The 17220-nt window shown below is 42.5% G+C and overlaps 1 protein-coding gene and 1 long non-coding RNA gene across 2 annotated transcripts in view; one reads left to right on the forward strand and one right to left on the reverse strand.

Annotated features, from left to right (window-relative positions):
• MYO18B (myosin XVIIIB) overlaps positions 1-17220 on the forward strand; it is a 586172-nt gene that overhangs the window by 61434 nt on the left and 507518 nt on the right. The window contains exons 5-7 of the mRNA XM_088467895.1: positions 9041-9547; positions 12797-12863; positions 15251-15363. Of these exons, the coding sequence (XP_088324021.1) occupies positions 9041-9547; positions 12797-12863; positions 15251-15363 (687 nt within the window). The remainder of the gene's footprint in view (positions 1-9040; positions 9548-12796; positions 12864-15250; positions 15364-17220) is intronic.
• LOC148532379 (uncharacterized) overlaps positions 1-17220 on the reverse strand; it is a 74608-nt gene that overhangs the window by 19979 nt on the left and 37409 nt on the right. The gene's annotated exons all lie outside the window — the stretch shown is intronic.

Consider the following 17220-nt stretch of genomic DNA (forward strand, 5'->3'; position numbering starts at 1 on the left):
AAGGTGCTTGAAAACGGGGAGTGGAAATCCGATCGCAGGCGTGCTTAAAGGTCAAAACGGGCGTTTTAAGGGAGTGCATAATTAATCCAGCAGCATCATTGACCACGTCACTTGGTTTTTTTTAACTCAGAACTGCTCGCAAAATAGTGGTTGAAAAAACCAACCACAAGAATAGCGAGCAGTTCATACGCTGGTCGATGTACTCGATTAATCGAATAAATAGCGGACATGACGTATGGTGCGAGCGGCCAGGGGGCGTATTTTTCAAATTTACGTTCGCATGTTTTGCTCGCTCGTTCAGACTTAGAGGCGTGAACAGACCGCAAAGTGCGAACGGTTCATTTGAATAGCCACCCCTTTTTAGAAAAGGAACGACCGCAAATAGCGAGCGGCTCTGAATGAGGGCCCTAGTCTAGGGTCCCTAGAGAGTGAATGATGGGTGGGGACAATGCAAGCAGCATCCATACTCTGACAAGTGGTTATCCAAAGTACATGAGCATTTGCTGTTAGCCTTTGGAGTAGATCATTCATGTTTTGAGCTCCATTTGTTCTGCATCCGTTTAAGGCGGCACTTTTATTTTCAATCAACCCACTGATACTACAGATGTATCCTCATACACCAAGCCTCAATACAGCATACGGAGCAAGATGCCTGTGTGACTGAGCCACTCCGAGAGGTGTAGCGTCTTTTTCTTAAAATTTTGCATCTTATTCGCATCTCAGATGCCTCAAAACACCACTCAGTGTACTAGAGATGCTGGGCTGCGACTTTAATCGAACTAGAATTATTTATTAATACGTACAAAGTCACAGATGAAACACAACGGAACTTGGAGTGAGAAAAGCCACGACACTATTTCATATACAGATTCAGTCTCAATCGCACACAGATATACAAATGTCGCACACAGGGCCGGTTCTAGACATTGTGGAGCTCAGGGCGAAAGTTCACAGTTGCGCCCCCCTCCCCCCCCAAAAAAACAACAACTTTTTGTAGATGACGTTCCTCTGCACGTGCTGAAAGCACACGCGCTTCCGGAAAGGGGGCGTGTCCTTGCGGAACACCCCCATCAAACTGTGGGGCGTGCCCAGCACTTATGAAGGTGCTGGGCTTCCCCCAAGCTCTCCCCTCGTGGCGAATAATTGCCATGTGCAGTAATGCGCCTTGCACAGTAATGCCCTTTATAAACACATTATGCCACATGCAGTAATGCCCTGTATAACACATTATGCCACAAGCAGTAATGCCCTGTATAACACATTATGCAACACGCAGTAATGCCCTGTATAACACATTATGCCACACGCAGTAATGCCCTGTATAACACATTATGCCACAAGCAGTGATGCCCTGTATAACACATTATGCAACACGCAGTAATGCCCTGTATAGCACATTATGCCACATGCAGTAATGCCCTGTATAACACATTATGCCACATGCAGTAATGCCCTGTATAACACATTATGCCACATGCAGTAATAACCTTTATAACACATTATGCCACACGCAGTAATGCCCTGTATAACACATTATGCCACATGCAGTAATGGCTTTTATAACACATTATGCCACATGCAGTAATGCCCTGTATAACACATTATGCCACATGCAGTAATGCCCTGTTTAGCACATTATGCCACATGCAGTAATTCCCTTTATAATACAGTATCCCCAATTCAAATTACACCACACATTAGTCCCTTATTCATTTTTATTTTATTAACAGTTTCTTATAGCGCAGCATATTCCGTTGCGCTTTACAATTGGACACACAGTGGTGCCCCTTTTACACAATGCCCAAATTAGTGCCCCTTATATACAAGGCCCACAGTACTGAGTAGTAGTGCCCCTAATACAATGCCCACAGTAGTAGTGCCCCCTATAGTAGTGCCCACATTAGTAGTGCCCCAGTAATAATGCCCCCTATAGTAGTGCCCACAGTAGGAATGCCCCCTATAGTAGTGCACAAAGTTGGAATTCCCCCATGTTTTTTTTTTTTATTATGGGATTTTTTTTTATTACCTTCTGGGGACTCAGTGGCGCCCTCTAGGGGCCGGCGCCCCGGGCTACGGCCCTGTTAGCCCACCCCTAGAACTGCCACTGGTCGCACATGAAATTTACCAGTGCAAACTAGCAATGTAGTTTTGTCGCTTCCAGTTGTTTTACTTGTGTGCATATGAGACACATTTTGAGTGAAAGAAATTCTGAGCACTGCTGAGTCTACCGGGACCTGGAACGCAGAGAGGGGTTATTTCCCGTGACTGAAGCTACAGTTTATAAGGACACATCTTTATATGATCTCTGTACAGTGTATTTCACAAGAAAGGGAGTGTTAATGTATTCTAAGCACATATCACAGCTGAAATACTGTGCACTTCATGTATGAAAATGGATAACTTGTCTGCTCAGATTAGAAATATGTACTTTGCAATATGTTAAAATGAAGATCTATACCAATGCAAATCTCAAGCGGCCCATACACCGTGCGATTTTTTACATGATATGGCCGATTTTGATAATTCATAATGACCAATCGTGTAAAAAATGGCGTTTCCTATACGATTTCAATGCCGATGCGCATCCCCAGCGTCGTGAATTGGCATCGTAGATCAGATGAACCTGCAGTGAAATTTCGACCATTCGTGTACGATGTGACACACATTGTATGCTGTTTTGCTTGTTGAAAGATCCGATGTATGATGTAATCATATGATATCATATGATGTAAGCAATCGCTTTACCACACATCTGATTGTATGCTCGTTTGTACAATCGTTCCATTCCTTGGGACAAATGGTAAATAATTTCAAGGGAAGAATCTGAAGGGAAATCGTACACGACATTAGAATGTTTGGGCTGTGTTACCATTATGGCACTGTTTAGGTTGTGCAGAAGATTATTTAAGGTTGTAGTATAGATAAGTAAGTAGCAAATGAAACAAGCAATAAATAGTGCGTAAATAATGTATAGTAAATGTCAGAAGAGTCACCCAAGGGAATTCCTGAATGAAATGGACATGAATAATAATGAGTGACTGAATATTAGGTATACATAATTGTTATGCTGCTACTGAATTTCTAGAAAAATAACAGTTAAAAGAAATGAACAAAGCTACTTACAATGGTAATATTTGTTGGTAACAGTGGATAGAGAAACATTTTTGATTCTTGTGGAGGTGTATGTCCACAAGATGTTATGTTTATGTCATTGGCCAAAAGTGAGTATAGGACAGTGTTGGCTAACCTTGACACTCCAGCTGTTGTGGAACTATATATCCCAGCATGCCCTGCCACAGTTTTAGCATGCCCTAATAGCAAAACTGTAGCAGCGCATGCTGGGTTATGTAGTTCCATAACAGCTGGAGTGTCAAGGTTAGCCAACACTGGTATAGGAGGTCTAGCTATATTCCGGGCTCTTTCATACCTATCTATTGGTAATGTGCTTTTTAGCCATTGAAAACTGCATTAAAAATAAGATAAATGGTTTCTTATGGTTTAATTTCCACCTCTGTGTTCTAACACTTAACTCAATTGTTGACACTTTTGAACACGATGTGATCTATTGCTTATACTTCAATACATATTAGCAGTAGAATAGATTGAATAGTTAAAAACACCAAGCATGGAAATATCTAAAAATGCATCTTTAAAATGCATCTAAAGATTGCTAATTTTCATGCATTTCCTAAATTATACATGTGAGAAAGAGGCCTTAAAATTTGGGAGAAGAGGGTGAGGATCTTAGCACCTACAGATGTGTCCTCACTAGTCTTTGCTGCAGTCACGCCAAACAGCCCCTCATGGTGCGCCTTGTGCCTTGAGACTCTGCTAGTGCCGGGCGTCTTTTTTGCATCTTTTTTTGTTGTAGAAAATGCGTCTAAAGCTGACCGTACACGGTGCGATATGCACCATGCGATGTGATGTCACTTGAGCTGCCAACTTGCTCACCAGGAGCTCTTTGCATCTTTTAAGATTTGGGTCAGTTGGAAAGACACAGCATATGACTTAAACTTAGGATCAAGCACGGTTACTAATATGTAGGATCAAATTTCAAGATATTGGCCACCCGTATGATCCTGGCAAAGCAAATAAAGAACTTGATCTACAAGTCCAGAATCGTTGCAGATTTGCTTTGTTTAATCTCCTTCTTCAATTTCCCAGCTGATTTTTCAAAAGCCTAATTAGGGGAAACACCTCACACAAGCTAGCAGTGTCAGCACTCACTTCACATGTGGCTACTTCAAATGGTTTGAGCACCTTGCACAAGACAGAAAGTACTCTCCACTTTTCTGGGCTAAGGTACATTCCCCCTCCTCTCCCAATGTCATGGCTTGTTGTATAGCTATGGATGGCTTTTTGCTGTTCCTCCATCCACTAAAGCATATGAAGGGTGGAGTTCCACCTTGTTACCACCTCTTGCTTCAATTGATGGCAGGGCAAATGAAACTGCTCTTGCAGATGTTGCAATGCCAAATATGTCCTGAAAGTTAAAATCCTCAGGAGAGTCCAAGTGGTTTAAGCCATGTTTCTATGACATCTCTTTTTTTTTCTAATAGGTTGCCAGCAGTATGCCTTTTATTGAATCCGGTGATACACAGAGTAGCCTGCCTCTGAATAAGCTGGCATTGTTTGTTAGCTACTATTTCTGCTGCTGCTGAAGGCGATTCACCCACCCAGTGCTGTCACAGTAAAGTAATCTTTAGTTTTCCCACTACAGCTTGTCCACATATCTGTGGTTAAGTGGACAGTGTTTACAATGGCATTTTGTATGCCAATAATTCGTTTTTTTTATACGTCCTGGTACAGCCGAGGAATGGCTTTTCGGGTGAAATGAAACCGAGATGAATTTGGTACTTGGGACACAGGACCTCAATTAACTGTGTAATACCCACTGCATTAACTGCGGATATTGGATGCAGATCTAATGCTAGCATGGCCATCATGGCGTCAGTGATCCTGTGTGACTGGGTGAGAGCTGTCATACTTGCTTCCCTTTGCAAAGGATTGTTTAACAGTCAATTGTTTTGTTAAACTACTACTAGTAGTTTTCTTGGTCCACTTCTGGGATAAAGATCCACCCTCAGCAGAAGCTGCAGCAGGCTTAGCACTCAAGGATTCTTCTGAGGAGTCCTGGAAAGGGGAGAAGTCACCTAGCAATAACAAATTGGATGTTGGCTGACCTCTGATCATTATTAAGGATATTGAGGATGAAGGTGTTGGGATCTAGTAGAGAGAAGGGAGCTAGCTTATGCTGGACTGCTGGTTGTTATTTTTTTTAGCACCAGTTTCTGATGTTATAAAATCCTTGTCATGAGCTCGCTGCAGATGATATAATAGTGTGGAGGTTCCTAGATGCTTAATGTCCCTACCTGTACTTACTGTGGCTCCACAAAGGCTATAGATGGCTTTACAAATGTCAGGATTTGGGAAAAAAATTATTCCAAGAGCTACTTCCACTGGTGCCTGACTTACACAAACAACAACCTAATCCTCAGTATCCTCATTAGTGCCAGCATCAGCTACACAAATATCCCTCTCATCCTCTTGTAATTACATGTTGGCATCCTGAATTTCTATGTCATCAGCAATACTTATGCTGCTCATCCCCACAAATGCAGAGGGAGCAGAAACTGTGGAAGGCAGCTTCTCTGAAAGGTCAGGATCACACAGCACTCGTGGACACACTTAGACTTAGGGATTTGTGACATTTGTGTTTCTGAACGCACAGTTTGATCTACTGCCTTAGTGGTTTTCATTTTTTTTACACTTCTTCTAAAGTCTGAGAGAAAAGGTCTTTCATTGTCATGAGTGGCAGAAGATGCCTCACTGACAGTTGCAGAACCACCACTCAGAAATAAAGGCCAAGGCCTGAGCCTTTCCTTGCCACTGCGTGTGGTGAATGGTATGTTGCCAATTTTCTGTTTTTCTGCACTAACCTTTAGAGGTGTTTTTGTCTTTATCCCTGTAAAATCTTGATTTTTTTATTTGAGATACCCTGATTTTTTAAAGCCTCTATGCCCTTGAGCATCAGCTTTAGATGATAGTGAAGGACTAGTATCGTCATCATGACTGGTTGCAGCAACTGCAGTGCTAGCATTTGCTTGCTGCTTCTGCTCTCTCGGTTGGTTGTCATGATCCATATTGATGAAAACACTCAAGTTTTGCAAAAACTACTTACTAGTATTATGTATTTACTAATCACCTCTCACTGCGAAGACAGTGGGGTACAGCCAGCAGAGTCACAGTACTCATATACACAGTGGGATACAACCCAAAGAGTCACATGGCTTGTATACACAGTGGGGTATGGCCCAAGGCGTCACAGTGCTTGTACACACAGTGGGGTACAGCTTTTTTTTACTTTTTAAACATTTTGAAAAATATTATTTAACTTTTTTTTTACACTGGAGCAGATGGGCATGAATACAGCGCAGCATGCCTTGTACACACAGCCACTTGTGAGTCTGGACACAGCCACTTTTATCAGCAGAGTACAGAGCAGCATACAGTACATCAGCATGCAGTGTGCCCCCTTACACAGTCACTTTAACAGCACAGGCACTTGTGAGTCTGGACACAGCCACTTTAATCAGCAAAGTATAGCGCAGCATACATCAGCGTGCAGTGTGCCCCCTATACACAGTCACATTACCAGCACAGCCACTTTACTCAGCAGAGTATAGCGCAGCATACATCAGCATGCAGTGTGCCCCCTACAGTCATTTTACTAGCACAGCCACTTTAATCAGCAGAGCAGTGCACAGCGTGCGAGTGAAATAGAGTCCCAGTCTAAGAGTCCTACATAGAAACAAACTCTTGCGAGAATCTGACATCGGGAGGATGATGTTCGGCCTCAAAGTGGGATCCGAGTCAAATGGGAACACCCGAGCCGTAGCTCAGGTGGACGCGGATCCCTAGTGTTCGGAGCAGTTCGGTTTCCACAGAATCCGAACTGCTCATCTCTAGTATAATTTTAGTACACAGTCTGAATTCTGACTCCTAGGGGTGGGGATGGGCCCACCAGGGATTTCTCCTGTATCCCTGTGGTCCAATCCGACCCTGCAGCATGTAATATGGCAGTTAGGAGCTGATTGGTTGGCTTAGTACATCTCCCCCACAAGCACAAAAGGAAGTGATATACTGTTCCTGGGCTGACACAGCAGCTGTCACTTAGCAGTGGGAGGTCAGTAGATACCAGTTGCACTTTCACATACCCAGGCTGATTTTCCCAAGATAAAATACCCAACACCAATTTTCTGGATCAACAACATGTGTTCAGACACAATTTAACAGAATTCACCCTTTAACTGATATTATAAATAGAAAGGCCTCAACACTGACCAGGATGCTGTAAACATTTGACTTTGTAAAAGTTTATATTATGTGTTTGTTTATTTGTGTTAATACACCATTGCTGTAAGGATCTATAATAATATACATAATGTCTCTTTTATGTTACTTAAAGGTTTTATAACATGCACTGGAGAATTTCTTGAAAAATAAAGATGAATTGTGTGTAATAATGTGTTGTTATTAATGCACAATACCTATTATTTATAGCAATGCAACATGTTAGGATGAAAACAGATCAAATTAAATTATTTAACTAAATAGAATAAGTATGCAATCTATTATCCAGATTAATAGGGACTTACTTTTCAGAAAAAGTGGGGTTTTCTATAATTTCGAAAACCTTGACCAAATTATTCTAAATTACACTTTAAAATAAGCCCTCATTCCCCCGCACTGGAAGTTCAGAATCTCTCAGTGTGAATATAATTTTAGTAGTAATGTTGCAAAATTTAATTTGACAACACCCAGACTGATGTAGAGAGAAAACAACAGCGAAGATATTTAAGCATATTTGGGAGAACACAGCATTGTTTTGAGTCTAAATTATTGATAAGTAAAATAGGCAGACTAATAGTCACATTTTTCTTTATTGGCCATAATTTGTTTTTTCATTGGATATAAATATGTTTTGTGAAGGTTACTGATGCAGTTGTTACTTTAGAAGAAAAATACTGTAAAATATAATTTATGGAGTTTTACACAATGGACCTCATTCAGACCCGCTCGCAAGCGCCTATGCGCTCGCAAGTGGGTCGATGGTGGGGCGCTGCGTGCGCAAGCCCCAGAGCGAGAGAGAAATTCTCTCACTCCGGAGCTCACTACAAAAGGGGCGGCTGTCGATGTTGATCGACGGCTCGCCCCGTTTTGTAGGCGTGGTGGGGGGGTGGCCAGACAAACGGAGGCGTTCCTGAAGGAATGCCTGACATTTGTAGGCAGCCCTACTGACATCACCAGTGATGTCAGTAGGCAGCTTCCTGCTCTGTTAGAGCAGGAAGCTGCCTGGGGCTTGCGTTAGACGAGACCCGACCCCAAGGGTCTCGTCGCAAGCCACGATGGTTGCGGCCGCCCTCATTCAGAGCGAGCGCTCGCATTTTGCGAGCGACTCTGAATGAGATCCAATGTTACAATGCCCTCAATCAGGCATTTGTGAGGTGTGGAGGGTATTGGATTTTATAAACATGATCAGGGGAAGAACTACATTGTATGTAAGTGGTTCAACTTATTCTAAAGGGCCCCATACACGGTGCGATATGCACCTTGCGATACGATGGCTGATCCGGTACCTGACATATTGGGGCAATCCCCACACATGGAGCGATCCGAAGGCCGACCGCCAGATATGCCGGCACCCCCCTCCCCCACCCGCATAGAGCTGCATGGGATCGTTTGTTGATCCCCCAGATCAATTGAACAAGCAAAAAGCTCTAGAGGACTGACGGGCGACCCCACGGGACCACGCAGTGGACGATATCATGCCCAAACACGGAGCAATATAGCGGCCGATCTGACGATTTTGAACGATATCGCAGCTATTGTAGTCTTCAAAATGACATAGGTATAATAACTAAACAACCTAACGTTCATCATAACTGGAAATGTTTTTAGTTCTAGCTACTTAGAATGTAGTCTTTGGGAGGTTAAATAAAGCAGCTTAATTTTAATAGCTTGTTTCATTTTGTCTTAGTCTCCAGGTAAATTGGATACTACAGTTGTTCAACAGTTCGTGTTTAAGGATGAAAATATTCTCACTGTAGAGGAAAATATGGCAGGTAAAAATAATGTCTTTATGAATGGACTTAATGGAGACAAGCACCTAGGACCAGCACAAGTACCAGAAAAAGCAGGCAGGCGAAGCATCAATATGAAGCCTGTTAGGATCCGTACAAAGAGACAGAACTCACTAGAACCCACAAATGTTACAGAAAGTGACTCTACAGTAAAAAAAGCCAATGAGCAGACAGAGTGCAAGTCTCCAGAACCTTTAGAAGAGGCCGAACATTGGCCAACTGCAGAGGAGAAAATGACAACAGACAATTCAGAGTCTACTGACCCAGAGAATAGAGTGGAACAAGTTCAAGAAAATACTACAGTGAAGAATGAAATGCTTGAAGAAAACAAGGAACAAACAAACAGGCAATATAATGATGTGCCAGACCTAATTATTGAGGAACAGCAAACAACACCAAAAAAGGTAAGATATATTTGGGATGGATTTTCTTTCTTTGTGGAGATATTGGAGGACAATTCAGTTGAGTTCACAATTTTTTTTATACTAATTACTGACCACAGTAATAAATTCTAAATGTATCATAGGGGAAGGCGGGGCTTGTTGTTACAAAAATACAGAAATTAAAATATCTCAAAAATAATATTTTTTTTTCTATTTATATTAGATGTAAGATAACAATGAAAAATATGTTTTTCGGGGCAAATTGTTACAGATAAAATTATCTATACAAAATCTTAATATAAAAAGCATTCATTAGAAAACTTTGTACGTTTATCACAAAATCACATTTGGCATATATTTGGTATATAGTTTGATGACAATGACAGACATCACTCATCGTCTTCACTGCCGATTTCTGATTTGCACTTAGTGTTTGTAAATGCTACTCCATCACCTCTTACACAAGCAATATGAGTGCACCCTTTACATGTAATACACTGGATCCACTTTTGTCCAGGAATGATGATGTTTGTCCATGAAAGATGACGTTTTGCCTCTTTCTGAGACCTGATTTTTGGTGGGGAAACTCAGAATTTGGCGGGAAAATCCAAACTAATCTGAACCCGCACATCTCTACTCCAAACACACCTCTGTCTGTCTCCGGCCTCACTGACTGGAGCAGATGTGATCTCAACGAAAGCTGACAGGAACATCACAGTTTATTCCAGCAGCATTCAATGGTGTAAGTTTGGTCCAGGCAAGGTAGGCCTGGAGGTAATCCAAGCCCCACAGCAACGGCACTCCTTGCACCCAGGGTGTCCTAATGATTTTGAACCCAATGTTTTCTTGGCTCCTATATCACTGCACTGTAGCAAGAAATGAAGTGATTTTTTGTCATTTTGTAAACTACAGTATAAGACATTAGTCATCTCCATGGAGTGCTTTCACCATGTTATATACTAGCAACCCGTCCCGACTTTGCATGGGAGCAATTTTGAATTTACAGAGATAGTCTTTTTTAACCAAGGTCTTATAAGATTGCCTTTGTAGATGACATTAGTCGTTTTTCCTCCTGATGTCAACATGATTTCGTTTTCACGTGACATTCAAAAGGGGTAAAGTTGTCCATGAGAAAAACAGTCTCCATTTAGGTCAACTCCACCCACGGTAAGTGTCTGCCCCAGTGCTTTATTTATTGTCATGGAAAAGCAATCCCTTAGCGGGAATTGGACTGAAAGAGTAGTTTTTCACATAAACGATATAGGTAAAAAGGGAAAAACTAAAATTTTGTATCAGTAAACAGGGTTTACAGAAAATTTTCTGGAGAAACTGGATAATACGTATCAATCTCTACATGGTGTAAAATTAATCATGATATTTCTTTAACTGTTTATATCTTTAACGGTTTAAGCCAAGAAAGCACTCGGATGTCTGTTTTTTCATTGACTTGCTTCAGTAAAATCATCTTTTCATCATCTCTTTTGTCATACATTAGTGTGTCATAGTCATACACTCTTAAACCTTCCTCGACAAATGCTCTATAGAATAGTGAAAATTCCATCAAAATACGTCCAGTGGTTTTTGAAAATCAGACAGACACCTACCAGGGCCTTTATTTTATACTATGCATAGATATACATATTCTCAGTGATTTGTGAAGCAATGACATAAATCTGCAATTATAATTCTTCTTTATATCCAGTAAGTATTATTTATATATACTTAAATATAATGTTACTGTAAAATATAAGGATATTAAAATGGGATATGTTCAATATCTCGGCGCAGGGCATGCCGGCGCTTAGAATCCCAACACCTGTCAGAATCCCTGCATCGGCATCCCAAATGTAAGTAGCCGGGTTTGGGGGGGAGGGTTAGGCACTATGGGGGGGAGGGATAGGGTTAGGCACTATGGGGGGGAGGGTTAGGGTTAGGCACTTTGGGGGGGAGGGTTAGGGTTAGGCACTATGGTGAGGAGGGTTAGGGTTAGGCACTATGGTGGGGAGGATTAGGGTTAGCCACTATGGGGGGGAGGGTTAGGCACTATGGTGGGGAGGGTTAGGGTGCGGGGAGGTTAGTTTGAGGCACTAGGGGGAGAGGTTAGGTTCAGGCACCGGGAAGGGAGGGTTAGGGTAGGGAGAGGGGGAGGGTTAAGATACCTACCGACAGGTGTCGGTACCCTAACCTTGTCAGGATGCCAGCGTCGGGATTTTGACTTCCAGGATCCCAAGCACCGGCATCCCGAACCTATCCCATTAAAATTTGCCAATAAATTTTCTAATCATACAAAATCACAAGGTCACAGGCAAAGTACTTTTATCCAGGTTATGTAAGTACAAGGTTTGTGTATTTGTATATACAGCACAATGTGTATGTTAGGAATGAAAGAGATAACATGTAAGTATGGTATAAAGAAAGTTTATAAACATTAAGAATATTATGTTGGTCACACTCCAAATGGCTTACAATGGCCACTGTATTGGCATCTTTTATCACTAGTTATGTCAGGGTTTGCAAATATAATAATGTATTTTATACATCGTGTTCATGACATGCATGTACTGTATATACATCTATGTTACATACGTACTGTGAAACAATATATACCTACCATGAAGACATGTTATTATCAGATTCAGTAGGGTTGTGTCATAAGCAGATTACACTAGGTAATATTGCACAGAATACATTACTTATACAGCATTCCTGGTAATAGCATACAGTACATAGCAGTGGTCATCAGACAAAATTTTATAGAGAAATATACTAAGAGCACGGTTTTGCTAATGGCTACAACGCATTGTGGGTAGCAGCACTGCTTCTGCACAAAGAATGCATTATTTATATATCTTCTATTAGATTTATATTATACTATATTTCCAGTATGTCCTGGAGTATAGCTGAACATGAAAGGTGACTTTTAATGTATTTCCTCCTGGAGAGATACTTTTAGAAATAAATACATTTGTAACCTACCAATACATAATTTAAGTAAAAGTAGAGACAAATGGAAATGTGATAAACGTTGCACTTCTCTCCATTTCACCATTTTTACGATCTTCCTCAGAATGTTCTTAATGCTCTTTTTGTCCTCTCCAATATCCCTAGAAAACCAAAGAGATAAAATAACTCAGAGTAATGCAGAATGAGAATCTTCCATTCCAGCCACTGAATAATACATGACTGTATCGGAACTATTTGTTTTACAGTCTTTCCTGGCCTTGGCTCAGCATCTGCTAGATTAAACCTTAATCAATGCTCTGTCCACAGGTGCCAGAAGATGTGTGGTATGAGACGGAGCAAGTCTGGTTCCTTCACAAAGATGGCTTCACACTGGGTATGTGATAAGGGGGGGTTGGGTAATTTCATGGCATTTTATTCACATACATTCAGCCTAATTATGTCATGATAAAGAATAACGGAACAACCCACAGTGGTGTCACTCTTATCATGGTCAGTGCTACCATTAGGCAATTGCTTAGTCGGAGGCTGCATCCGTGCCTGTGTCTTTTGCCAGTATTGCTTCTGCGACTTTATTCAAATGTCACTACAAGCCCTTCCCTGGGGTACATCCGTTCATCTACATGTGCAGGACTAAGGTGCCCACTTTGAGCATCTTTAGTCGCACAAATACTGCTTGGCGCCCCATTAGACACAACCAACGGTCGCACCACTGAAACTTGAAACAGCCCCATGCTAAGTGTCAGTGATTATGCGTCTGCATTCGCAACAATTTCAGTGACACGTCTGCGACATTCCCATGACACGCCCTTAAGACAGACCATCTCCGTGTGTTCGCATATCCACCTCCCTGTCACCGCCCAGGAGCGCCTAATACATCTTCAAAACATTTCTGAGTAGGGGTGGCTCATTCGCAGCTGTAAGCATGGTCTCTGGATGCATGCGCAGTACAAAATAAATCGCTCAGCTGTGTCTGACATCGGCATTGCATGCGACTTAGAATCACGGCCCCAGTGTTATTTATTCCCTCTGACTTGGAGTAGAAGCAGACGGTGACTTCAATCCTATGACCATGATGTCTGTTGCTTTTTCATGTCTGTGATGGGCTGGAAATGTGGCGCATAACTATGATGTCATAGCAAGTGCCACATTCATTTTGAGGATCAGAGGATGTGTACTCCACCTCTTAAATTAAGAAGTAGAGGGTGTGTGGGGTAGGGTGTAATGTCCAAATTCTGTCGCCAGAATGGTATGTAACCGAGTTTCCTGAAATTCACATGTGTGCATTATTGTATTAATGTTTAATTATTTGATCATAAAGAAACATACTTTAGCTTAGAAGGTAGGTTATGGTGAGTTTAGCTTCTATTACACAAGTGCTGTACACTGTTTTGTCTGTCAATAGTAGAAAGGTGCATGAACTGTAAAAGATTTGTCAGTACAGTTCTAAAATTCAACATACGGATCAGGGGCGTATCTATAATGGGGGCCTGCACCGCACACATGACACCCATATTATTTAAAACTTACCTTTCCGCGGTCCCGCGCCGGGTGTTATCGCTGTACAAGAAGACAGAAAAAAGTCAGCCACAGCCATTTTTCCAGCGTTTTACGCATGCGCAGTAGTCTCCGGGCAAACTCTAGTGCCCAGAGTCTACTAATGCTCCGGTGGCCGGCCAGCCGGGTCAGTCAGCCGCCGGCCGCCGGGAAGAGAGGAGGGGGCTCCAGATGGGGAATGTACACGGGCCCCCTCCTCTCTAAAGATGCCCCTGATACGGATTAAATATTAAAGGACCTAGTACTGAGTTGAACTTCAAAAAAGTTCATTTGTAAACTGCACAAAATTGCAGCACATATACCCACAAAAAGAATAAATGTATACTTACACATATCTGGCACATGAAGAAGTATAGGGCAAAGCTGCCTCACTGCACACCAACATTCCTGCATACCAACATGCCCCCTAGGCACCAGATTAGTTCCTACATTACACTATTTACTCACCTTGTATTATACCTTATAAGTGTTAGTAAATATGTGATTTAGCCCCAGAAACACAACATCGATGTTGATTGATTTGAAATTGGTCTTTAGTAAATATACCCCTAAGTGTTCATACAAATACGGGCGGTGTCAGACTGGGACATGAAGGGCCCACCGGGGGAATGCAGTGATAGGGGCCCATTCTTAGGCATGTGGCCAGCCACCACAGAGGCTTGGCTAACCATTAGAGAGTGCATGGTCTGGGCCCCTTTAAAAATATATATATAGTATATACTGATAGTGCATGCATGATAATGTACTTGATTAACAACAGCAATGCATTGTAGAAAATACACCATAGTCACGTGCAATATAATGTAACATATGTATAATGTATAATTTAAGTGCACAGTCTGGAGCCTGATTCCTAAACTAGAGGTGGGCCCATAGGCTCAGGGGCCCACCTGGGTATTCCCCTGTACCCATGTGGGCCAGTCCAACCCTGAATACGGGTCATGCCTGCAGAAACACACATATAAGCCTGTAAGGATGCATTTTGCTCCCACAACAGGACTGGTGTAAATACATGCTGATGATGATGAGGATGCGTATGCTGCTGATGCAGAGCCTGATGCATCTTGTGATGTGTATAGCTCAGCATATGGGTGTAAATATAATGTGGTATGCATGCACTTTTTTTAAGTAGTTTTTGCCCAACTCTACATCAATGTGTTTACTACAGAACTTAATCTAATAATTTTTTATCTTATGTGATCATAGCCACAGAACTAAAGCCAGATGTGGGAACACCAGAGTTAGCAGATGGGAAAGTCAGGATTCGAATAGATGCAGAAAACAAAATACTAGAAGTGGATGAAGAGAATATCCATAGAGTAAGTATGTGAAATTAGGACAATGGCTGTGATCTGTGCCGGCATATAAATGATCTCTGTGGATTGAAGATACATTATGTATGACTATCTTATTACTTTCACTCCCCTGGGCTGTGCAGAACCTGCTTTATAAATTACTATTGGGCAGTGTATTGCTTCCACAAATGTAGAGTTACTTTAGAGAAGGTTTTTAAGTTTCTGTTTAAATGTTAATGTATTAGGCCTCACTATTCATCATCACTTAAATTCTACAAAAGAAGGTGGAAATGAAAATTGTCACCTGCTTTTGTAGAAATTAAATTTTCGGGCCATTTCTTCTCCCGGAATGGCCCGCTGTCCCATACACTAGTATCACAGATATTTCCTAATTACCTTCCTCTCCCAGAATGACCCGCTGTCCCCATACTCTAGTATCATAGATATCTCCTACTTACCTTCCTCTCCCGGAATGGCCCACTGGCCCCATACTCTAGTATCACAGATATCTCCAGCTTGCCTTTCTCTCCCAGAATGGCCTGCTGTCCCCATACTCTAGTATCACAGATATCTCCTGCTTACCTTTCAATCCCGGAATGGCCCGCTGTCCCCATACACTAGTACCACAGATATCTCCTGCTTACCTTTCTCTCCCGGAATGGCCCGCTGTCCCCATACTCTAGTATCACAGATATCTCCTGCTTACCTTTCTCTCCTGGAATGGCCCGCTGTCCCCATACTCTAGTATCACAGATATCTCCTACTTACCTTTCTCTCCAGGAATGGCCCGCGGTCCCCATACTCTAGTATCACAGATATCTCCTGCTTGCCTTTCTCTCCCAGAATGGCCTGCTGTCCCCATACTCTAGTATCACAGATATCTCCTGCTTACCTTTCTCTCCCGGAATGGCCCGCTGTCCCCATAATCTAGTACCACAGATATCTCCTGCTTACCTTTCTCTCCCGGAATGGCCCGCTGTCCCCATACTCTAGTATCACAGATATCTCCTACTTACCTTCCTCTGCCGGAATGGCCCGCTGGCCCCATACACTAGTATCACAGATATCTCCTGCTTACCTTTCTCTCCCGGAATGGCCCGCTATCCCCATACTCTAGTATCACAGATATCTCCTACTTACCTTTCTCTCCAGGAATGGCCCGCGGTCCCCATACTCTAGTATCACAGATATCTCCTGCTTGCCTTTCTCTCCCACAATGGCCTGCTGTCCCCATACTCTAGTATCACAGATATCTCCTGCTTACCTTTCTCTCCCGGAATGGCCCGCTGTCCCCATAATCTAGTACCACAGATATCTCCTGCTTACCTTTCTCTCCCGGAATGGCCCGCTGTCCCCATACTCTAGTATCACAGATATCTCCTACTTACCTTCCTCTGCCGGAATGGCCCGCTGGCCCCATACACTAGTATCACAGATATCTCCTGCTTACCTTTCTCTCCCAGAATGGCCCGCTGTCCCCATACTCTAGTATCACAGATATCTCCTGCTTACCTTTCTCTCCCAGAATGGCCCACTGTTCCCATACTCTAGTATCACAGATACCTCCTGCTTGCCTTTCTCTCCCGGAATGGCCCGTTGTTTCCATACACTAGTATCACAGATATCTCCTACTTACCTTCCTCTGGTGGAATGGCCCGCTGTCCCCATACACTACTATCACAGATATCTCCTGCTTACCTTCCTCTCCCAGAATGACCCGCTGTCCCCATACTCTAGTATCACAGATATCTCCTGCTTACCTTTCTCTCCCAGAATGCCCCGCTGTCCCCATACTCTAGTATCACAGATATCTCCTACTTACCTTTCTCTCCAGGAATGGCCCGCGGTCCCCATACTCTAGTATCACAGATATCTCCTGCT

Source organism: Taudactylus pleione, unplaced genomic scaffold (genome assembly GCF_031769625.1).
Source record: "Taudactylus pleione unplaced genomic scaffold, aTauple2 ptg000078l, whole genome shotgun sequence".
In the NCBI taxonomy this organism is placed as follows: domain Eukaryota; kingdom Metazoa; phylum Chordata; class Amphibia; order Anura; family Myobatrachidae; genus Taudactylus; species Taudactylus pleione.